We start from the raw sequence: 25,493 nt of genomic DNA on the forward strand, positions 1-25,493 counted from the left end.
TTTAAATGTGTTTGTGGGAAGGGGGTTATTGAGTTGTTATCATTAATTTTTAAAATTTCTATGTGCTCTTCATTTGAAGATCACAGGGTGGTTTACTATATAAAAAAAAAAAATGTATACTGTCATCTGTCATGGATGCTTTAGTTGAGATCCATGCATTACAGGGGGTTGGACTGGATGACCCCTGGGGTGCCTTCCAACTCTACAATTCTATGATACCATAATAAAAAACAAAAACAATACCCCATAGCTTGTTTAATTGAGCAAAGGACTTTATATGTAAGCACTTATGCATTGTGTGTTCTTGTTTTGTATTTTTATGTTGTGAACTGGCTTGTGATATTTGGATGAAGGGCAGTATACAAATTCAAAGAACAAACAAACAAGCATTATCATACGACTTTAAGCAATCATGGCTTCCTCCAAAGAATTATGGGAGCTGTAGTTTATTAAGGGTGCTGAGAGTTCTTAGGAGGCCTTGTTTCCTCTCTCGGAGCTACAATGGCCAGAGATCACCAGGAAAAGGGATGGATTCTTAAACCACTCTGGGAACTGTACCTTCTGAGGGGAATAGGGCCTTCTAACAACTCTCGGCACCCTTAACAGACTACAGCTCCCAGGATCCTTTGGGGAGAAGCCATGACTGGTAAAATAGTGCTTTAAATGTATGTTACAGTAATATGTTACACAGAGCTGCTTTGCTTTCTTTCTTGGAGGTTGTTAGCCGGAATGGACAGGATGCTAATTTTCTCCTATTCCCAAAGAGTTATGTGATGCTAAGCAATTGCTGCTGTGTCTGCACTGGCAGATATACTACAGTTCAGCAACTTTTGCTAATCCAGTGCACCTTCCCCCCGCCTGTTCCTGTTAGGTCAGTGAACTGGCGGGGAGACAAGCAAGCCCCGTAGGGTCCCAGGAGGCACAAATTAGGGCTATTTTCCCGCAAAGAGACGTCCAAATAAGAACCAAATCGGAACGGCGGCATGAAAATCCTGTAAATCAAACGGTTGGCTTAATAGCATGTGCCATTATTCTGGGGCACTGGGGCCTGAACTCTGCATCCGAATGCGAAAAAATATTCAATTTGTCTAGCCTTTAGTGACTGAATGACTGTGTAATGTCACAGAGGCTTGGCCCGGAGGGCAGGAAAGGTGGACAGATAGCAATTAAGTGGGCAGTGGGGTGGGGGGCAGGAGAAGGGTTTCCGTTGCAGATAAATCCTTCTGCGTGGTCCAGGAGGATGAATGGTTTGTTTGTTTGTTTGTTTGTTTATTGCATTTATATCCCACATTTTCCTCTAAGGAGTTCAAGGTGGCACACATGTTTCATCTCCCCCATGATTTAATCCCCACAACAACCCTGTGAGGTAGGTTATAAGCTGAGTGAGGCAGTGACTTGCTCAACATCACACCCAGTGAGCTACATAGCCAACTGCGGTGTGTGTGTGTGTTTTGAACCCCGGGCTCCCAGATCCTTGTTTTCATTTAAAGCCCACAACAACCCAGTGAGGTAGGTTAGGCTGAGAGTGAGTCACTGGCCCAACGTCACACAGTGAGCTTCATCGCCGAGTGGAAATTTGAACCCTGGTCTCCCAAGTCCTAGTCCGGTACACTAAACACTACAACAGGCATGGGTGAAGGCAACTGGAGTGATGGGGTGGCATTAGTTTAGAGCTGTGTAAGCCTACATGCTGTCCCCCAGACGAAGGGAAGTATTTATTCACACAGTGCATAGCTTAGGAATGCAGAAGCTTTTACAGCCCAAGGGCTGCATGCCCCTCAGAGCAACCTTCCGTGAGCAGGAGGGGCATGTGTTAGTGGTGGGTGGGGCCAGAGGCAAATGTGGGCAGAGCAATGGATGCAAATGTCATCTCTGTACAGTGGGCTAGGTTCTATACACACTAACCCCTACTCTCTATCCAGGGAAGCAAGAAGCATTTTCAAAATTCAAGAACACAAAAAGGAAGGCGGTCTGGAGCATGTGGGCATGTGGTCTGGAGAGAGACCTGAGGGCCCCACAGAAAGGCTTTGAAGGCCCAAGGCTTTCCCAGGCAAAACTATGGATTAGATAACATGACCAATCACCAACTCGCATGGGAGCCAACTCCTAGGGGCCGAGGGGGCTTCAGCACCCCAATAAAATATTTGAGGAGTCTGGCCCCTCCCAAAATGGATGGGCATTGCCATTCGAATGGTGTGCGTGCACCGTGTCATATGATTGATTATGCGGGGTGGGGCTTACCTGGGCCCTCCAATATTTTATTCAAGTTGGCACCCTTGCTAACTTGGATGGCTTTGGAAGATGGAGCCATAGAGGTTATGGCTATCAATGGTTATTAGGGACTGCCAGACTCATTATATCCTGGACAGAGCATGGAGATCTTTGTGGGAGTCACTGATAGCAGTCCCTGATGGCTTGAACGTGCAACTTATATCCACCAGGAGCCAGTATGGTGGCTTCAGTATGGTGGGCCCAGTCTCATGGAACTCCCTCCCAGTTGAGGTCAGACAGGCCCCCTCCCTAGTGAAATTCGAGCAGCTGCTGAGACTTTTTTAGTATTATTTCAGCAGGCATCTTAATTTTAACTGATTATTTCAATTGATTATTTTTTTTAATTCTCACTATGTTGAATTTTTCATATTCTGCTCAGAGGTGATTGTAGTTAACTGGTATATATAAATGGTCTAAATAAAAACAAAATAAAAACAGAGCAGTGCGTCTGAATACTGGTCACCGGGAATAGGGATGGGAGGATCTGTAGTTGCAGTTACTCATTCTTTTCCCCATCTTAAATTCAGTTTTCCACCTATCCACATAAGTTTGTGGATTATTTATTTATTTATTTATTTATTTCATTTTATTTTTGGTCCAGATGAACGTAATTGGGCAAAATCAAAGATGATCTATGAGCTAAAAGACTTGTAAATAATTTAGCATCTGCATTTATCAAAGAAATAGGCCTATATGAGTCAACGCATTCAAGGTCTTTCTATGATTTGGGGAATATTATTATAGTTGAGGTCTTCCATGTTTTGGGGATCTGGCCTTTACTCAGTCTCTCTAGAAAAAGTTTGAAGAGGAGAAAAATTCTATCTGTTCATTAAGAGGTTTTATTTTAAAAGGCCCATAATTTTAATAATAAAAAGTCCTCATGAAAGTTCACGAGTATTTTAGCACATTTTTTTTGAATCTACACATTTTTCTATGCTAATATACAAATGATTGCAAGGCAATTTTCCATTATGCACAACTTTATGTTATTTTCATAGATATATGCATTCTCACGCATGCTTAACTGGCACCATATGCATTGCCATACATCTCACTTGGCGGGAGAAGTGTATTGCAAAATTCAAATAGCGTGAATTTCAGGGGATGACATCATTTCAGCTCAAATCTCACTTTGGAAAACAGCGAATTGGGTAGGTTTGTTGCAAAATGTAAATTGAATAAAATCCCCCTCCACATCCATTCTGGGGAAGAACAGCAGGAGAGGGCTATTCTGATCCCTTTGTGACTTTCTCAGCGACCTTTCATTGGCCCCTATGAGAAATAGGCTAGTGAACAAGATGCCATTTTTATCTGATCTAGCAGGGCTATTTCTATGATCCGATACAGTTGTACCTTGGATTCCGAACACCTTGGTACTCGGACGTTTTGGCTCCAGAACGCTGCAAACCCAGAAGTGAGTGTTTTGGTTTGTGAACATTCTCTGGAACCCAAATGTTCGATGGGGCTTCTGTGGCTTCTGATTGGCTGCAGGAGCTTCCTGCAGCCAATTAGAAGCTGTGTTTTGGTTTCCGAACATTTTGGAAGTCAAACGAACTTCTGGAATGGATTCCGTTTGACTTCAAAGGTACGACTCAGGTAAATGTTCAAAGATGAGGGCAAGCAGTGGGGGGGGGCGTCTTCTTCAATTCTGGGGGCCACATGCCTGTGGTAGCCTGGATAAGAGGCAAAAGTAGGCACAGCAACAAATGTGAATTTTACCTAGTTTCTACACACATGCACCACTCTCTATCTTCCATCCATGCATGCAGGAGGCATGGTCAGACCAGTGGCAGATCTTGAGGTCTCAAATTTCAGTGGTGCCCTCTGCAACACCAAAAATTGATGCCCCTCTGCCTCTTGCACTCCATTGTAAATCATAGCTGTGGTGTCCCAACAGCGCCTCCGAGGCTCCGCACCCAGTGTGACTGAACCAGTCACACTATCCTAAATCTACCTCTGATCAGAAAGGCAAAATAATTCTTGAGGAGGGTGCAAATGAGGGCTGGTGAGGGGTGTGGCCTGTGAAGAGTCTTTAGGGACAGCATTTGGTCCCCAGGCCTGATATTCCCCATCCCCGATGTAAACACTGCCACCACCAGGCTGAACTGGCCACAATTCAAGTGAAGACTTTAAACCGCTTGGTTTTGTTGAACGTATCATACTGACTCAAACCACTGCAAGCGTAAGAACAGGTGGGCAGTGGGATCAGTCTTCCAAGAAAATCTGGGCCTCCTCTCCTCTCTTGGAGGATTTGGCAAAGGGCCCAGAGGGAGTGAAGTTAGCAAGCAAAGGCTCCCAACCCCAGCTTGTGAGCGAGCGATTGCAATCTGTTTGAACAGCCCCTGGGTCGTGATCTTCCACTGACACACGCTGCTGTGGCAGACCCCACACTGACAAGTAGCTGGGATAAATTATTACTGACATATGCAAATGGATATGCAGATGAAGGCAGGGGCATAAATGGAGTACAACGAGGCCGAGGCAAAGAAGTGGGGGGGGGGAGAGAAAGTTAAAAAACCCAGCCACACTCTTTTCTGATCAAAGCACTGCGCTTGTGATGGCATGGAGTGGCCGTTACAGGAATCCACAAGCCCTTTTTTCTGTCCTGAGAGTAGCATTAAATGGGAAGCTGGGATGTGTGTGTATGGAATTGCAAATATATGACACCCCCACTCCTGGGACAGCCACTTGATCATCAGCAAAAGTGAGAACAACGAGGGCAGAGGTTTCCATTAAAAATGTGCATGTGCTAATTTACAAGGCGTAGAGGTAAATGTAGAAGTAAATGGCTATCATTTCAACAGACACATTTGCCCAGAATAGGGAAGAAGATGTGCAGGGAAACTGTGTGCCTGCTCAGGCTGCTATTGAGATGCTGCTGATAGCTGATGTGCGATTTCGAGGCTCTTCCTGCTTTTGGTTCTTTATATCTAAACTAGCTTTAGACATGGCATCTCTTCACACAAAATGGGGAGGGGAACCTCTAGCCCAAAGGGTGACCGTGGCCTGCCAGGGGTCCAATTTGGTCCATGAGGCTATTTTGCTCAAACCATGCCAACCTGTCCATCAGGCAGCATCACTGGGAAATGGGCAGAAAAGCAAGGATCAGTTCTATATTCCCTGCACCTACCAGTTCCCTGCAAAGGACTGGTGCATGCATCTAAAGTGGGAGGATTTAGCCCTAACTTCTCAGCTGATAAGCATGAGGTTCAGTCCTCCTCAGGCCCCTGCAGAGAGCAGGGCAGAAGTCTCTACTCATCAGCTGACAAGATGAGAGTTCAGTCTTGCTGGGTCCTATTTTGTCAGCCCTACCAGAAGATGTTGGTGATTGAGCCTGGGATCTTCTTCATGCAAGGCGAATGCTCAGACAACTGAGCAATAGCACTCCCTAAACAGGAACAGAGGAATGTGGCTTATGCTGAGTCAGACCCTTGGTCCCTCTAGCCCAGTGCTGACTACACTGTCTGGCAGTGCCTCATCAAGGTTTCAGACAGGGAGTCTTTCTCAGCCACACCTGGAGATGTTGAGGACTGAACATGGGACCCTCTACATGTGAGGCAGATGCTCTGCCCCTGAACTATGGCCTTTCCAGAGGTCTGAGTAATGTTAAGGTGCGAACCAACCCTTCAGGACCTCTGTGATCAATGCTATATTCACAAGTGAGTCAAGGCGACATGTCTGTTTGTATCTCCAACGTACCTTCTGAAAGTGGGGCATTTTCCAAAGAGGATCTGCCTGCATCGGAGGCAGGAATCTCCTGAACAGCGTCGTGCGTGTGTCATATGTCTTTCCTCTGCGTTTCTAAAAACAAGTACAGCACACAGATTAATGTGCTGCCAACCAGAACGTTGCTGCAGCAGAGATTCTCTTGTGTTGCATCAAGTGACAAGGGCCTAAGAGAACATTAGAAGAATCTGGCTGCTGGATCAGGTCAAAGGCCAATTCTAGCCTAGCATCTTATTTTCACAATGGCCAACCAGATGCCCCAATGGGAAGCCTGCAAGCAGGATGTGAGTGTAACAGCTCTCTCCATTTGTGATTCCTAGCAACTGGGATTCAGAGGCAGCAGAGAGGCAGAAGATAATAAGAGTCCTGTTGAATTAGGCCACTAAAAGGACCACTTAGTCCAGCATCCAACCACAAGCAGCATCTAAGGGCATCAGCAACTCTCCCCCCTTGTGACTTCCAGCAACTGGTCTACAGAGGCATATTGTCTCAGACAGTGAAGGTAGAACACTGTCATCATGGCCAGAAATGACTGATAACGTTAGAGTCAAATTTGTCTGAAATAGATTCAGACAATTCAGACAAATTTGTCTGAATTTGTCTGAAATATCAATATTCACCCGAAGCTTGCAAACAGACAGCTGGAAGAGAACTCAAAGGTCAGTTCTACACCTCCAACAGGGAATCCACTGCTAGAGTTCCTGATAGTTGGCCATCCAGCCTCCTTCAGATGAGGGAGAGTCCATCACCTTCTAATGTTCCTCCTAATGCACGCATGTATTTATTTCAATATTTATATCCCAACTTTTTCTCCAAGGAGCAAAAGGTGGCATACTTAGCTATCCTCCCTCTCATTACAACAACCCTATGAGGCTGTGAGTGAGCAACTGGCCTGAGGTCACCCAGAAAACTTTGTTCTAATTTTGCACTTTGGAGAAAACACATCTGCTTCATTCTTTGTGCAAAGTATGAGCCTTGGGACTAGCCTCCAAATGAACCCTACACCCCAAATGAGGAAACAAGTTTTTAAAAAAGAGGTAAAAATTATACTGAAGCAGTCTAAGACAGTAAAGTCCAATTCCTTCAAACAAGCTTTCAAAGAAATTACGAATGCTTGTGGTGTCACATGTTAAGCATCTCTTCTCCAAGCTAACTATGAAGAAGAAGAAGAAGAAGAAGAAGAAGAAGAAGAAGAAGAAGAAGAAGAAGAAGAAGAAGTCACCCTTTACCCTAAGCTCCCCAGTGTGGGTCACAGCAATTTTAAACACAACATTAAAAACAGTTTTAAAGAAACTACCATTTGTGGGGTTCTAAAAATACGCACCGTATGCATCAAAGGCTAGGGTAAAGAGGTGAGTCTTCTTATTTCCCCCCAAAGTATATAGGCACAGACCCATCTCTGTGGGGAGGGAGTTCCACAGCTTAGAGGCTGCTACCCTCTCCAGGGTCACCACTATTCCATGAGATTCTGAAAGTGGTGGATCTACCATGAAGGCCCCCTCTGCTGATCCTAACACCCAAGGAAGTCTGTAGGGAAGGGAAGTGGTCTTTCAGATATTTGGGACCTAAGTTGTTTACAACTTTAAACACCAACAGAAGCACCTTAAGTTGGGCCTGGAAATGAACAAGCAACATACCTCCAATCTTTCATCATGGAGCCTGGCAAAAGCCACATATCTTCAACCAGCTGCTGGAAACCACAGGAGGAGAATGTGCTCCTGCTTAAGGATTTCCCACTGAGGCATCTGATTGGCACTGTCACAACAGGATGCTAAACTAGATGGGCCATTGGCCTGATCCAATAGGCTCTTCTTATGGAGATCTATTGTGATAGCAAAACCTCCATACCCAGGCACAGTCTATCTCGGAATACCAGATGATGAGGAACAACAATTGGAGAGTTGCTGTTGCATTCAGGTCCTGCTTGTAGGCTTCCATAGGCATCTGGTTGGCCACAGTGAGAATAGGACATTGGACTAGATGAGCCACTGGCCTGATCCAGCAGGCTCTTCTTAGGTTCTTATGCTCCAAAGGTCTGCTCACCTTCTGCTTTTTTTCTGCCTTCTCGGCTTTGATGATGGCTCTCTGCTCGTCCATCCACATCTCTTTGTATTTGTGCTGCAACAGATCAAAGAATGGCGTGGAGGGCCTGGGGAAAAATGGGAAGGGAAAGATCTCATGGAAGAAGGAATCTATAAATGAATCCCTAATAATCAAAAGCCATATAACTGGATCAGATCAAGAACCACATGTGCCCTCTAGACATTGCTGGACTCCCAACATCCTATCAGCCTAGGGGTGGGTGGATGTATCAATTTCTGCTGTCTAAGTTCCTCTTTTTTTGCAATCTTTGAAGCCACTTCTCCATAGCTCCACCTCAATTGATTGATTTCTTAAATTCTCGGAAAAATCCACCAGCCTTTTAGTATGAATTTCACCTAACAGACACAACTTTTTATATGACTTTTTGACTAACATCTCCACCCGTTTTGCAATTTCCTCTAACATAATACATTCTTTTCTACGTCATATTTGCATATATATATATATTCACATGTTTCCCGATAATATATGCATTTTGATAAACATGGTTTGGATGGAGAACTTCCAACCCAAAATTTGGAAAAATGTAAATTTTGAATAATAGCTTTGTTTTCATTTGAGAAGTCTGAATTAAGTAAACAAAACTGAATTTCCCTACATTCAACCCCAGCTGGGCCAATGGTCAATGGCGATGGGAGTTGTAGTTCACAACACTGGGAGGCCAGTAGATTGTGTGGTTGGACTACAATTGCCATCATCCCTCACCATTGGCCATGCTGACTGGGGCTGATGGAAGCTGTAGGCCAACAACATACAGAAGTCACTAGGAGTGGGTCCCTACCTAAAGTCAATGTTGGGCAGCTATAAAATGCCTTCTTCATCATTGCCAACGCTGTAAAAATAAATAAATGGTGGAGGTTGCAGTCATTTCCCTGTCATGTATGCAAGTGGTCACTCTTCCTAAATCCCCCTCCCCTAATTTATTTTGCTCCTACCGTGAATTTTATTACTAATTATTGCACACTGCAGGCTTCAGAGGAGCCTTTGCTAATGATGTTATTGTTGGATATTTTCTCTCTGTGTGTGAGAATCATTTGTTCCAGAAACAGAGAAGAACACAGAAGAAGTTTCAAGAAGCAGCAGAAGGCTGAGATTGTTTTGTTTATGCAAGGACATTTTCTATGGGAACTCTTCTTTGGACACACACAGTATGACAGGAAGGGTTCTCTGTAACTTGTGAGTCTCTTGCTTGCGCCTTGTGGTGAGAGAAGCAGAGAGAGAGGCTTGGACTCTTGTTGGACTCAAGCATGCCTTGACCATGGAAGTGGTGGATGTCTGTATATATTTGCTACCAAAATGCTTTTATGCCTGTCAAGTAAACCTCTACACTTGACTGAATCTTTATGGCGTCCATGAGTGTTTATTGCCTACTGTGTGTACCTTGAACGCCAAAGACGCTTCCAAGGAAGGAGCTGCATTGAGATGTAACTCTGCTGAGTATGGATACTGGCACACATGATCAGCGAAAGTGATGCTGGACCCAGTTCTTCTAAATCATCCATCAGAGGTTGATGGGTTGATACAGTACAACAGTTATCATATCCTCCAACATTCTGCAAGGGAAAACTGGGATGTGTGCAGGAGCCAGCTGACTTGCATGAGAGCATGCACCCCCCCCCCCATATACATGTTTGCAGTTGTAGCCACAAAGTTTTCCACGGCATCTTCTGCTTTTAACAGAAGCATGAGACAAAAACAACAGAGAGCTTTTCAGTTTTGTCAACTGCATTAAATACAAAAGCACTCGGTGACTCTCTTACAAAAAAAGAAAAGAAAAGAAAAGAAAACAACAACACCACCAAAGCAAATAAGAAACCTAAAATGTATTTTCCACCTCGTGGAAAATTTCTTCCCTGCAAGTACCACTATTTAATTGAGCATGCATTTTTAAATGGAAGGGGCAAAAAGGGGAAGCGTGGGGAGGCATTTTCCCCTCCATTGACACATTTTTTTGTGCTATGCAGTCAGAAGACAGTTCTGGGAACTAGAATAGAAAAGGGAGGAAATGCACCATATGGACACACACATATGTGTTATGTGCATAATCTAATGCTATACACCCAGTGTGGCCATTCATATATAAAGAGACCATCCTTTCTGGATGTGTGGAGCTGGGCTGAAGGGGATGGTATGTCATAGATCACAGGGACTATGTCTTATGGGCATCACCACATCCCTGATTTGGGGCCAGCTGTACCATTTGATAGGCTGACACGGCCCATCTCAGAGGGTAGCGTAATGCTGATTATAATTTAAGCATGATGGGAGATGCTATTTGGATTTTCTGCTTCAGGTATAGCAGGGATTGGGTCAGGAGAAGGGACAATCGGGCACGAGGAGCAGTAGGCCAGCTGATGCCTGCCCCAAACCGCTGTTGTACTCATGTCCTGATTGTGGGTTTCCCATTGAGGTATTTGGTTCACCACTGTGAGAACAGGATGCTGGACTAGAGGGGCCCCCTTCAGCCTGATTCAGCAGCCAGGATCTTCTTATGTTCTTAATGCTTACCATTCAGTTATATGAGAGAATGCAAACGATGCATTTTGGCACCCTACTGGAGAGAGGAGTTATACCTGCCCTTATTATCACCTACTTCTGCCACAGTGTCAGGGACCAGCACTAAGAATGGAAGAAGAGATATGTTGGATCATGCCAATGGCCCATCTAGTCCAAGATCCTGTTCTCATAGTGGCCAACCAGGTGCCTTTGGGAAGTCAGCAAGCAGGATATGAGCACTAGAGCATTCCCCACTCCTGTGGTATCCAGAAACTGGCATTCATAAGGATTACTACCTCCAGCTCTGGAGACAGAGCATGGGCATTATGCTCAGTCAGGTTTCTCTTCCTGCTACAGAACTCGGTGGGAGGCACTGAGAACCAAGCCAGCCTATTTGCATATCTCTCCTCTTCACCTGCATATCTCATTCCCAGATGCAATGCAGGAAAGTTGCAGAATACCATACTTTTCCGTCTATAAGACACCCCTGTGTATAAGACTATCCCTATTTTTGGGGACTCAAATTTAAGAAAATGCAGGGAGATGGCACAGAGTTGTTGGTTCTGGTTGTTGAGCTTTTTTGAGGATTGCCCAGAGTTGTTGAGCTTTTTTTGGGGGAGAGGGATTGCTGAAAATCGCTCGCCCGCGTCTCGCAAAATCCGCCTCCCGTCTGTCCCATCACCAGCATAAGCTGCCACCCAGCCAACTACCACAGCGTCAGCCAATCAACACCACCCATTAATGCAGCAACCAATAACACGCACAATAGCTGCTGACAAATGCGGCAGCAACCAATCAAATGGCAACCCTGTGCACTATCCATGTATAAGACAACCCCCACTTTTAAATATGATTTTTATACACAAAAAGTACGGTGTGTATGCGTGTGCGCGCACACGCACACAGACACATAAACATTTAGGAGATTATTGGCAGAACTCCTTCTAATGTTGCCTCTCCTTAAATATCTGCAAACCAATTACACTGTCTATTCAAAAACATTACTTTCAAAGGAACATCTCTCCCTCCCAAACTGCCACACTTTTCTAGATTTTTTATGTAAAGGTAAAGGTAAAGGGACCTCTGACCATTAGGTCCAGTCGTGACCGACTCTGGGGTTGCGGTGCTCATCTCGCTTTTGGCTTGGGGATCTATAGTAAACTCCCACAATGAGGTCACTGTTATTCTTCTCTCCCTTAATTTTGACCCAAATGCTCTCACTTTGGCTTTTTAGGTCCAGTCGTGGCCGACTCTGGGGTTGTGGCGCTCATCTCACTTTATTGGCCGAGGGAGCCGGCGTACAGCTCCCAGGTCATGTAGCCAGCGTGGCTAAGCCGCTTCTGGCGAACCAGAGCAGCGCACGGAAATGCCGTTTACCTTCCCGCCGGAGCGGTACCTATTTATCTACTTGCACTTTGATGTGCTTTTGAACTGCAAGGTTGGCAGGAGCAGGGACCGAGCAACAGGAGCTCACCCCGTCGCGGGGATTCGAACCGCTGACCTTCTGATCGGCAAGTCCTAGGCTCTGTGGTTTAACCCACAGCGTCACCCATGTCCCTTAGATTTGTTATGTACTCTGATGCTAAATTGATTTCCAAGACCCAGGAAATATTTCATTTGAAAGAGAAGCAAGCTCCTGTTCAGCTTGATTGTAAGATGAGCGCTAGGCTGCTTCTCTTGGAAAGCACACCTGCCTTCGAACTAGAATATGATCCTTCGCTGTGAAAAAGTTTTAACTCTTTCTCTTTTTTTTGTCCATAGGGCTTTGCAGGATTAGGTGAGCAGCTGATTTTCCTCTTTTGATCAAGGCCCATCTTTCACTGTCACACACCTGACATCATATATAACCCCTGGACCACATTCACACCATGCATTTAAAGCACTGTGATAGCACTTTAAACTACCATGGCTTCTCCCAAAGGATCCTGGGAAGTGTAGTTCATTAAGGGTGCTGAGGGTTGTTAGGAGACCGCTATTCCCCTCACAGAACTACAGTTCCCAGAATTCCCTGGGATTGTTAAGCCACTCCAGAATGGGAAGAGGGAGTTCCCCGTCTCAGCCCCATCCACAAACCACAGCTCCCAGAATTCTTTGGGGGAAGCCACTACTATTTCAAATGGTATCATAGTGCTTTAAATGTGTGGTGTGAAGGTGACAGTGGGCATGACTTGGCCAAAACTGTCTTATGTGCCAAATGGGGAGGCTGGGAGTGCCTAATTAAGACTCTGCGGGCTGGATCTTTTTTTTCTTCTTTTTTCTTTAAAGGATAATGAATTATTAACACTATTTTAAAATCAAAACTGTGTAGGCCTTAAACGAGCTACAAACTCTTCCCTGTTGGATACAAGCCTATGGCATGTTTGTGACAGAGACTAGGAAATCAGGACTTCTCTTTTTGAAAAAATAAAAACCCTAAGGTATTTGGTGGGGAGGACAGTCAACTCAAGGAACGATAATTATAATTTGCAAATATAAGGCTGACATTTTTCGGCTGTAGGTATGTATAAATCCTGACAGGTGTGATTCGCCCATTTGGCGAAACAGTTCTCTACCGAGAGCAGAACAGCCTGTTCTCATGATGGCCCGTCACATCCCTGCAGCTCATTAAAACTTTTTATTTTATTTTTTATATGGAGGATTAAACTTCCCCAAAGCATCAGAACCTTCTGAGGGACTTTAAGTACACACCGGTTGAAAGGTGTTTCAGGGGAAAAGCCTTGGGTCTGACAAACTGGATTTTTAGTAACGGCTTCCCGTTCACAGCGGGACAAAATAATTGGTCATCAGTGACTACTAATTTGGTTGAATAGCCAGAGGCGGGTTTCCCCCCCACTTCCTGGAAAATCAATGACAGCTCCGAAGTCTGTTCAGCAGAAGACAGAGAATTTCTTTTTTTTAATTATTAAAAAAAAAACCTTTTTAGATGTTGATGATCCTTTTGCTGGAGACAGCTGTTTTGTTAAAATTAAAATCTATGCACAACGCCGACCTGTGAGCAGGCAGCCAGGGACAAAGTGACAACACTGTACTCTAGGGTGGTGTGTCAGTTTCCTCTGAAAACTTTTCCCTCTGAAAAACTTACAAAATTCTATTCTGCTTCCTTCTCCCCATGCAACATAACCCTCTGATACCTTCTCTGGGCATTAAGAACATATGGAAAGCCCTGCTGGATTAGGTCAATGGCCCATCTCGCCCATCATCCCCTTCTCAAAGAAAGGACCCTCTCCTAGCCCAGCCTGAATGTGTTAGGGATTGAACCTAGGAACCTGTTCTTTCACTTAGCTGCAGCCTCATGCCCCAAAGAAGAACAGGCCCAATGGCTAAGAAACCAAGAAGAGCCTGCTGGATCAGTCCAATGGCCCACCTCACCCAGCATCCTATTGTTACAGAGGCCAACCAGTAGCCTGTGAGAAACCTGCAAAAGCAAGACCCCAGCAAAAGAGAACCGCCCTCCTGTGGTTTCCAGCAACTTGTGTTCAGAAGCATGCTGCCTCCAACTCTGGAGGCAGAGCATAGCCATCATGGCTAGTAAAAAAAAGGTAATGGACCCCTGGATGGTTAAATCCAGTCAAACGTGACTATGGGATGTGGCGCTCATGTTGCTTCAGGCCAAGGGAGCCAGTGTTTGTCTGCAGACAGCTTTCAGAGTCATGTGGTCAGCATGACTAAGCTGCTTCTGGTGCGACGGGACACCATGACAGAAGCCAGAGTGCACAGAAATGCTGTTTATCTTCCCGCCGCAGTTTTACCTATTTATCTGCCTGCACTGGTATGCTTTTGAACTGCTAGGTTGGCAGGAAATGGGACAGAGGCTCAATGATTTAAACCACAGCGTCACCTGCTCCCCCATGGCTAGTAGCCATTGATGGCCGTGTTCTCCATGGATTTGTCCTATCCTCATTCAAAGCCATCCACATTAGTATACATCAATACCTCCTGTAGTACATTATTATTATTATTATTATTATTATTATTATTATTACTTCCACCCCGTTCCACAGTTTAACTACATGCTGCATGAAAAAGTCCTTTATATTGTCTATCCTGAATCTTCCAACTTTCAGCTTTGTTGGATGTTCATGAATTCTAGTGTTAGGAAAGTGGGCGGAAAACTTCCCTTTGTCTGCTTTCTCTATCCTGCACGCAGTTTCATAAACTTCTGTAATGTTGCCTCTTACTTGGATTTCTCTAAATTGAGAAGCCCCAAATGTTGCAACCTTTTCTCATTTCATTTATTGCATTTATATCCCACCTTTCTCTCCAAGGATCTCAAGGTGGTGCACAACTCCCCCATCTCATTCAATCCCCATTACACCCTGTGAGGTAGGTTAGGCTGAAAGGCAATGACTGGTCCAAGGTCACCTAAATGAGCTTTACAGTGGTACCTTGGGTTACAGACGCTTCAGGTTACAGACTCCGCTAACCCAGAAATAGTACCTCGGGTTAAGAACTTTGCTTCAGGATGAGAACAGAAATCGCATAGCGGCGGCACAGCAGCAGCGGGAGGCCCCATTAGCTAAAGTGGTACCTCAGGTTAAGAACAGTTTTAGGTTAAGAACGGACCTCCAGAACGAATTAAGTTCTTAACCTGAGGTACCACTGTATGTCTGTTTGGAGATTTGAACCCTGGTCTCCCAGGTCCTAGTCAGCTGTTCCACCATTCCCTGATCGGTGTTACCATGCTGTGCAATGCTAGGGGCTCCTTTTCCCCATTCTACCTCTATCCCAAATGATAACCAATGAACAGCAGCTGACCAAGTCCCCCGTGCTTATTTCTCCTGCTCTCCTTGTCCCAGCAGCAAAGAGAATGATGCATCCACAGATTCATGTCTTTCCTAGGCAGCAGATAGAGCCTGCTGTTCCTTGAACCTTCCTTCTTTCTCCCTCCCTCTCTTGCTGGCTTTAATTGTTCCCATTTGGGTAAGGGACCTGTCTGGTCTAACAAGGCCTGCAGAAAGTAGGAGGGGGAAGCAGAGAAAGAGGAGAGGGAGGTAACTGAAGCACTTAGCTCCCTTCCATAGCCTTGGTGCTCACACCTTAATTAGGAAAGAGGACCGCTGGGCATTTGGTTATCTTTTTTAATTGTTTATGGCCTGGCGAGCATAAAAAAGTAATGGCAGGGGAGGGAATGTGGATGCAAGTGGCCGGAGGGCCTCAGCTTCCAAGTCAAGCTGTAAACGCCCATTTGCAGTTTGTTAGCTTGTTAGTAGCTCCTCTTCCGAAGAAGGGGCAGATTCAATTAGTAGCAGGAGAGAGCCTTTGTCATAGGTGGCAGTAGGGGAAAGGCGGACAAGGAAGGCAGGACTATAAAGGAGCTGTCCTTTGAAGCCGTATCATGCAGCCCCCCCACAGCTTTACAGATAGGCCTCTAAACAGACCCCAGAAATAAAGCCACTGAGAGGCATGGAGGATCATTTTGAAAATGATCCCCATTTGTCCTCATTTTCCCTTCCTCAGAAAAAGAAAGAAGACCCTTTCCCACTGACAAATCCCAAATGTGTAGGTGGAAAACATTTGGGAATCTGGATCCTGAATGCCAGCAAAACTACCCAATCAAACCAATGCTTAGCCTGCATGCATTTTAAAGCACACTAAATTAAATTAAAATGCCATATCTTGGGTGGGAAAAGTGACTGTGGTTCCCCCCCCCCACCACAAAAACTGCAGATGACCTCAGATTTCCATATGCCTTCATGCCCCCGCCCCCAGTAAATTGCAAGGAGGGGGGAAAAACAGTGATATAAATTACTTCTCTGTGGGCAGCCAATAAGGAAAATGCTTTTTTCTAAGAGTCGGAAGATCTGTTATTTGACTCAGAGGGCTCGTATGAGCTGATGCCGTCAGAAGAATAAATTCTCTTGTAAACAGAACGCTTAAAAAGATTTATCAGATGTTCATTGCCATGCTTAGAGGAGTGTGTGTGTGTAGTTATGAGTGTGTCAAATTTGCTTTGCTCTAGCTGAGATGTGTCTGAAGCAGAGTACAAAGAAGTCTGGGGAAGGAAGGGCAGCAGCTCAGTGGGCCGAGTGGAAGGTCCCAGGTTCAAGCCCCAGTCACATCTCCAGGTAAGGCTGGGAAGAGCCCTGTCTGGAACCCTGGAGAGATGCTGCCAGTCAGTGTAGACAGTACTGAGTTAGATGGACCAGGAACTTGTACTGAGCTGACTCAGGACAAGGCAGCTTCCTGTGTCAATTGGCTGTTTATTCAGAATCATGAGGACTAGAATCTTACTTTATTTTGAGGGGAAGGGCCATAGCTTAGTGGTGCAGCATCTACCTGGGATGCAGGAGGTCCCAGGTTCAATCTTGTTCATATCCAGGTTGCGCTAGGGAAGTTCCCTGTTCTGAAATGATTGAGAGCTTCTGACAGGCAGTGTAAACCAGGGGTGGGAAACCTCAAGCCCAGGGGACAAATGTGGCCCTGCAGATCTCACTATCTGTCTCTTGGGACACTTCCTAGACCTCATCCCTCTCTGACCCTTTTCCACATCCACCTTAGGTGTTTTTGCCAGGCTGGGATTTGTCATTAAACTCTGATAAATGATCAGTGTTTGTCTGCATGGAGGATAGAGAAGTGTGCATGTGGAAAAACTATCCTACTGTAAAAGATAAACTTTACATTCATTGCCCCAGACCACTTTTGTCTCTGACCCTGTTCATCACTGGCACATGCCATCCTCGCCCCCTGCCCTGAAGTTTGCCCAGAAAGGAACAATACTAAGTTAGGTGGACCAGCAGGTCTGACTCTTTAAAAGGCCATTTCCTGTGTTCCTAAATTGCTGGTGTTTTCAAGGAAGCTGAGTAATGAACATATAGGCCACATTAACACCATATGTTTAAAGAAGTATGATACCACTTTGTAAACAGCCATGGCTTCCCCAAAGCATCTTGGGAGCCTTAGTCTTTTAAGAGTGCTGAGGGTTGCTAGAAAATGAACTGATATTGATTTATATATATTAATGTAACATTTTTATATGAAACTGTGTATTATTGCAATATTTTGTTTATCTGTTGTTGCTTCAGTTTTCTATACACCACTAAATCTTTATAGCAGTCCAAAGACCCATAGAACAATTTCAGAACAAAATGCAGTTAAGAAGGCCAACCGCAAAAGAGAGAGAAACTGAGATGGTCATTTTGTTTTGTCTCAATGATCTTTGTTTCTTTTATCCACTTAAGGATATTTTTATATATATTAAGCTGTATAGAAATTAAATAATCTAATTTATTCCCCCAGAGCTACAATTTCCAGTTCCCTGTGAAGAGGGATTGACTATTAAACCAATCTGGCAATTGTAGGTCTGTGAGGGGAATATAGGGGTCTCCCAGCAACACTCAGCACCTTTAACCAACTGGAACCCCCAGAATTATTTGGGGGAAGCTGTGACTGTTTTAACGTGGTATCACAGTGCTTTAAATATAGGGTTGCTATATGTATGTGGCTATATTTGCAAAGCTAAGCAGGATCCAGTATTGTTTCAAAGTGGATGGGAGACCACATGTTGGGATTCTTGCATTGTAGGTGATTGGACTAGAAGACACTTGTGGTTCCTTCCGATTCTATGAGTCTATGATTTGTCTATGATTTGTTTAGGGAAATATCTGGGGAACACCACTTAATCCTGAAGTCCCACTTGTGTGAAAAACTACCAAAAGAAAAAAATGGCTGATTACCTGAATTCAAAAAAGGATGCAGGGCTTGGCTCACTCTTTAACGAAAATAGCCCTCAGCAGAGTTTAAAATACAGATTTATGCAGCACTTGGAAAGCATGAGAAATATAGGTTGTCAAGCTTATAAACATTCCATTACTAAGCACTTACAATTCTCCCCTGCCTCTACTCTTCTCTAAGTGAATAGACCACAAACTTTAGTAAGTTTAAATGCTTTACTTACAGTAATCACTGGTCTCATGTATTCATCTCAATGCTACAGCAAAAACAACAGAAGTAAGGCATTCTTGGGTTGCAAAATACAGAAGTTAGCCACAAACATGCGGTCCCAGCCTCAGATGTCTGCTCAGCTTACATGGTTCAAACAGAAGAGGGAGAAAGAGGAAAGGCAGGGGCGGACAATACTTCCTTGCTCCCCCAAGGTGAGTGAGCATGACCTGGCCATGCTTTCTCTAGCAATTTACAGTTTTGTGGTCCTTAGGCCCTTACTTACTGGTGGTTATGCACAGTTATGTTTGGCTGCATTAAATCTCCCACTGTTTGGAGGCGGTGGCTTTTCCTTTGCTGGAAGTGCATAAGCAGAAGCTATCCAGTTTTCCAGCTGTCTGTCAGCACGGGACAATGTAATTTAGGGTTGGGGAACCTGTTTTCCTCCAGATAAGGAAGAGCCAGGAAGCTTATACAGGAGTCTGGGAGAAACACACAATCCACTCTGGCCTATTAGATGCAACTATAGCAAGGCTGGGAAACTTGTGGCCCTTAGCTTTTATAGGAGGGGCACAACTCTCCAGTCTATTGGGTAGGGTTGTAGCTAACTAAGTTATACTTGGAGTAGACCCACTGAAATGAATGAGCCTGAATTAGACATAACCATCAATTCCAGTAGTTCTACTTTGAGCAGGATGAACACTGGATACAGTGTGATGCAGTGGTCAGAGTGCTGGACTAAGACCTGAGAGACCAGGGTTCAAATTCCCTCTCATCCATGAAGCTCACTGGGTAGCTCTGGGCCAGTCGTTGCCTCTCTCAACCTAATCTACCTCATAGGGTTGTTGCTCTGAGGATGAAATGAGGAGGGGGGAGAACCATGCATGCCACTTTGAGCTCTTGTGCGGGGGTGGGGGAAGGTGGGACATAAATGCAATAAACAAACAGATATAAATGCAATAAACAGACAGACAGATGAGCAAACTTGGTAGTCTTTAAAAAATCTGATTAATCATTGGGCCCTTTTTAATCAAAATGGTGTTTGATACATTAATCTAACCAATTTACTAAACATTAAAGTCATGCTGTATGTGTGTAAATGCATGCTCGCTCGCTCGCTCTCTTACACACACACACACACACACACACACACACACACACACACAGGCCTACTTTCGCTTGAAAGCAAGGCTCAGAGGATGAGAGCAGGGGTCTCTTGCATGAGAGCGTGGATGTAGCAGAGTTATCTGTTACTGAGGCGCTCTGCGCTCTGAGGGCAACCTCCCTGCGGCATAACCTGGTTCACAGAAGGCAGCCCTTGTAAAAATCAGAGGATGGAGTGCGGATCCGAGCGATCTGATTGGAGGATGCCCCATGGGGGCGGCCGGGGACCCCACCACATCCTCGTTAGCGCTGACCTTGGCAGGAGTGCCGGCTGCTGATGAATAGGCTACAGTCCTGGACAACGCTCCTGGGAGCGGCCATATTATCTATTATTGTCCCATCAGCGCCTTCCTGAAAAGCCCCTCCCAGCTTAGCACACCACAGACCTTAGGAAGGGAATAAATCTATGTCTGGGATGAAGAGAAGGGGAAGGAAAAAGAGGAATGAAAAATGTCCTTTTTATGGCTCTTTGCAACAAAAGGTGGCCACGTGGCCTGTGCAAAACAAGTTTCCTGGGGAAGGAGAGGGAGGTGGAGAAAACACACACACACACACACACACACACACACACGTTGAACAGCTCCTCTAATCATGATGCAATGCCTCTTGTCCTAAACTGGTGCATGACCTTCCAAGGTAAACAGCCAGTTAAAGCCGCCTTACCATTTTTCTTAAGAACCTATGAAAAGCCCTCATGGACCAGGCCAAAGGCCCACCTAGTCCCATGGCCAACCAGAAATCCTGGTGGGAATCCAAAAGCAGAATCCAAGCAAAAGAGAGCCCTCTCTCCTGATGTGTCAAGCAAGTGGTATTCAGAAGCACTGCTGCCTCTGACTGTGGAGGCAGAGCATAACTGCTGTGCTTAATAGACATTGATAGCTTTCTCCTCTATGAATCTGCCCAAAGAGAAAGCTCTTTTAAAGCCATTCAAATGGTCATCATTGGCTCCTGCTGGAGTGAGTTCCATAGTTTAACTATGAGCTGTGTGATGAAGGACTTTCTTTTACCCATCCTGAATCTCCCAATATTCAGCTTCATTAGATGTCCCTGAGTTCTAGTGCTATGAGATAGGGGGAAAAACATTTAGCTGATTGAGGGGGATACCATTTCAGATAGGGATGACTTCCCCTACTGGAGACAGACAGGGTCTTCAACTTGCAACTTCCTCTCTGGAGGGGAGAAGTCACCCTGTCTCTCCAGACTGACCCTGCCTGCTGCAAGGGATGGTTGCGTTTCTCCATGTAAATATGTGAAGAGGGGGGAAAATTGCATGTTTGTTTTTGTGATTTTTTTTCTTTGTCTAGTCCTCTCCTTCCTCTTGTTTGCTAGATCATCATTCTGAATGGGTGTTTTCATTGTGTTTCCTGTTGGCTGCCCTGCCTCCCTGTTTCTTCATTTCTACTTCTCCTTCATTCTCTTTCTCTCCCCCCTACCCCTGTTGTCTGGGGAAGGGGAAAATGTAGGGGGCAGATGGATTCTGTCCCAACTGCCGGGCAGGCATAGGAGAAGTCAGCAGGGCCAGGAACTTGCATTTCCCACCTCACTACGGCTGCCACCTTTGGTCAGGCAAAATAAGTTCCCAACAGCTCAGAGGAGGAGATTTATGCATTTGGAGATTCCAGACAAGCAGCCTTTGGTGATTCTCTAGGTTCTTTGCCAGAACAGGCGGGGGTAAGTATGGGGAGCCCCCACTCTGATTCTGAGGCTTTCCTTAATTCAAAAAAAATTCCCAAAATTGCTTTCATGGGTGATGGGGTTGATTTCCTTGGTGGTGGTGGTAGGGTTTACACCCAGACGTGCTCAATACAGTTCATCACCATAAGAGTAAACACAAACACAAGCAGTCCACATGCAGGCATAGGGAAAAGTGGATCTATTCACAAGACGGGGCTTGATAACCCTCCTCCTTCTCCTGCTTGCACCTGAGCCCTGAGGTCCCAGGACTCCTTTCTGGTTAGCCCTCCTTTGCCACAAAAATGGGCTAAAACGTCTGTTCCTCCCATTCAGGCGGTAGGTAGGTCAAGAGGGAGAGGCCCCTCTTAGAAGAGGAAGTGGCTGAGGTTAAGAACCAACCTTGGTTGCTCTCTGCCAAGGCTTTCCAGCCTTTATTAAGAAAGGCTCGTCAGGTGCTGTGATTGCTAGAGGGAAACAAACACCTCCCCTTGAATCCTCTGCAATGTCTTTCGGAGGGGTCAGTCTGGAGGTGCCCCAAGTAGTGACCATGACATCTGATGCAAGCCTGTTCAGATGTGGGGCACATCTAGGGTCCCATGTGGTTCAGGGTGTCTGGTGGTTCAAGGGACCCAACTCAGCTTAAACGTGCTGGAGCTCAGAGACATTCAGCTAGGGTTAAAGGCCCGCATCATGGTTCAACGCATTGCAGCATTTGTCAACACTAGAGGCGGTTGCTGTTGGTTTGCAGATTGGTATGGAGAGGAGCCCTGGGGTGTTGCCTTTTGTGGTTTTGCCAAACTGCTTGCTTGTGTGCGTGTGTCCTTCCTTTCTTGTACTGAACTCCAGTGATTTGTTTGATGTATGGGCGCCTGCTTGACGGTTATTCTGCTCTGCTGCTACTCAGTTTGGAGAGACACTATGACTCCACCTCTCTAGAGAGGAAGTTGCAAGTTTAAGACTCTGCCTTTTTCCAGTAGGGGGGGTCACCCTTATCAGAAATGCCGATAAACTGAAATTCAATGTAAGATTCCCCCCCCCCATTTTTTCTCTATACACTTTTCCATGTCATGCATCATTTTATCAACTCTACCATGTCGCATCTTATTCACTTTTCCTCTAAACTAAAATGTTCAAATACTGCAGTCTTTCCTCATTTTGCATTTATATTCCACCTGTTCTCCAAAGAGCTATACTATACATGGTTTTCTTCCTCCCGTTTTTATATCCACAGCTTTGTGAAGTAGGTTAGGCTGAGAGTGAGTGACTGGTCCGAGGTCACCCACTGAGCTTCATGGCTGAGTGGGGATTTGAACCCTGGTTTCCCAGGTCTTGGTTCTAAACACTAAACCATCCTGGGTCTCAGTGGGATGTTTATCACAATTAAGGTGCCCTCAGAAGGCTAGAAACACAATTAAACATTTTAAACTGATGTTGTTCACTGTTTTATGGCTCCGAACTGCTTTGAATATAGGAACAAAGAAAGATTTCTTAAATTGAGTCAGATCATTGGCCTATCTAGCTCAGTGCTGCCAACCCTGACAGGTAGCAGCTCTCCAGGGTTTCAGAAAGGAGATATTACTAGCCCAGCCTGAAGATGCTGGGGATTGAATTTGGGAGCTTCTGAAAGCAAAGCAGATGCTGTGCTACTGAGCTACTGGCCCTTTCCAGGAACATAAGTTGCCTTATGCAGAGTTGGTCTATTGGCCCATCTAGCTCAGTACTGTCAGCACTGACTGGCAGTGGCTCTTCAGGGATTCAGATGAGGGTCTTTTCCAGCCCTACCTAGATATTGAACCTGGGACCTTCTAAATGGAAAGCAGATACTCTACCACTGAGCTACGACCCTTGGAAACACAGGTAGAGGCTTTATACTGAGTCCAATCATTGATCCCTCTAGTTCAGGGGTATTCATTGTGGTGCCTTACACTGTGGTCATGGATGTGAGAGTTGCAGTCCAGCAAAATCTGCAGGGCTAGCCGTAGTCTGCCCTGACTGGTAGTGGCTCTCCAGGGTTTCAGGTGGGATGTTCCACTTCCCACGTCTACCTGGAGATGCCAGCTATTGAATCTTGAAGCTTCTGCGTGCACGGCAGATACTCTACTGCCACACTACCTTGAGTCAAAATATCAATCCATCAAGCTCAGTATTATCTACACTGACTGGCAGCAGCTCTCCAGGGTTTCAGGCAAGGGAAACTCCCACCCCGACTGGGATTGAACCTGAGACTTTCTGCATGAAAAGCAGATTCTCTGCCTCTGGGAGACAGCCCTTCCCTCCACTGCAAATAAAGTAAATAAGAATTGTGTGCAAAACAGTTGTTTAATTAAGGGTGCCAGGAACTGTAGCTCTTTCCGGGTAAACTATGGTTCCCAAGATTCTCTGTAGGGAAGGCATATGCTTCTGAATGCCAGTTACTGAAAACCAGAGGAGGGGAGAGTGCTTTTGTGCTAGAATCCTGCTTGTGAGTTTCCCACAGATCTCTGGCCAGCTGCTGTGAGGACAGGGTGCTGAACTAAACATTGTCCTGATCCAGCAGGGGTGTCCTTATGTCCTTATGCTTTAAATGTGCTTTTAAATGTATGGTGAGGATGTGACCGGCATCTGGCCCAGCAGGCACTTCTCCCCATTGGTGGTAACTCTTAAACCTGCCACTCAGAAGAGGAATGGGTTAAATACCACCCACCCCAGTTTTCTTTCCTTTTTAACCTAAAGTGGGTCTAATGAGCCAGTAATTTGATTTGGTCTATAACATGCTTTTAAAGCGAGGGGATAAATACAGCTGGCCTGCATAAAAGGTAGCTATTAAAGGCGATCCGGGATAGGGCATAATAACTTTAAATTAATAGCTCCCCCTCTTCTCTGTCAGATCCCGCACTTTGGCCTTACTTGGGATTTTGCCATATTTATTCTTTAAAAGGGCTGGCGGGGGGGGGACGACAAACTTTCAAACCGTGCCTGCTGGTCTCTCGGGCAGCCATTTAACCTCCGTTTATGAAGAAATAAAGGGAAATTGATGCTGATTCCAGCCTGCTTCGGGGGATCATTGTGCGGTGTAAGAGCTATTCTGCCTGCAATTTACCGGTCGGCCTTGTCATCCCCATGACGGCTGCTTCTGATCAAGATAAAGCTTTATAGCCAGGGCATTTGCTGCTAACAGCAACCTAATGCTGCATTTTCATTTGGCTGCAATTAATGTTAATGCCTGCAACGAAAATTGTCATTAAAGACCATTTTAAAATCCATTCAATTTGCATAGGCGCAGCCCATTTGCTATCGGGTAAAATACTTGCTGTCGTTCATCACATCTTCCTTTTGCAGCCATTTCCTCCCCCTCCCTCCCACCTACTCCCTTTTTTAAATAGAAAAACCAACTTTATTAGCAGTTTGCTCCCCCCCCCCCTTAAAACGTGAGATCTGTAACATCACAGCTGACCCGGCACCATGCAAGGAATAATATTAATAATAATATGTTTTTAATTACCTGTATTTGTAACCCACCCATCTGGCATTTTACAAGGTATGCAGAATATAAGAAGAGCCTGGCTGCTGGATCAGGCCAATGGCTCTTCTAGTCCAGTATCCAGTGGCCAAACAAAATGCCTCAGTGGGAAACCCATAATCAGGATCTGAGCCCGAGTACTCTCCCCTCCTGTAGCTGGTAAGAGATTGAACCTGGGACATTCTGCATGCAAAGCTCTTCCACTGAGTTATAGATGCTTCTGATAAACACAGGAAATCTGTCAGGCCATTGATCCATCTCCCTCTGCGTTGTCTGTACCAGGAGCAGGGAACCTTTAGCCATCCAGACGCTGCTGAACTACAACTCCCATCAGCCCCAAGAAGAATTACCAGACTATATCTCCACTCCATTTGCCATGAATTCATACCAAACTCTGTCAGCGGGGATGTCAGTGGAGTTCTGGAGTGCTGCAGCAGCCCTGTGGGAGCTCAACAGATCCCAACCTGGAGTTCCCCTGACCTCACCACTTCTGGCTCACCCTGCCCCATCCTGATGAGTGCAGCCTTGCTGGTACTGGGAAGACACTACAGTGGTACCTCGGGTTACATACGCTTCAGGTTACATACGCTTCAGGTTACAGACTCCGCTAACCCAGAATTATTACCTCGGGTTAAGAACTTTGCTTCAGGATGAGAACAGAAATCATGCTCGGGCGGCGCAG

General features: G+C 45.4%; 1 protein-coding gene across 1 annotated transcript in view; it reads right to left on the bottom strand.

Annotated features, from left to right (window-relative positions):
• CFAP77 (cilia and flagella associated protein 77) overlaps window positions 1-25,493 on the bottom strand; it is a 103,303-nt gene that overhangs the window by 12,154 nt on the left and 65,656 nt on the right. The window contains exons 4-5 of the mRNA XM_080990668.1: window positions 8,041-8,146; window positions 5,971-6,072 (exon numbers count right to left, since the gene is read on the bottom strand). Coding sequence (XP_080846794.1) covers window positions 5,971-6,072; window positions 8,041-8,146 — 208 coding nt within the window. The remainder of the gene's footprint in view (window positions 1-5,970; window positions 6,073-8,040; window positions 8,147-25,493) is intronic.

The sequence above is a fragment of the Podarcis pityusensis genome (assembly GCF_964106645.2).
Source record: "Podarcis pityusensis genome assembly, chromosome: Z".
Classification (NCBI taxonomy): Eukaryota; Metazoa; Chordata; class Lepidosauria; order Squamata; family Lacertidae; genus Podarcis; species Podarcis pityusensis.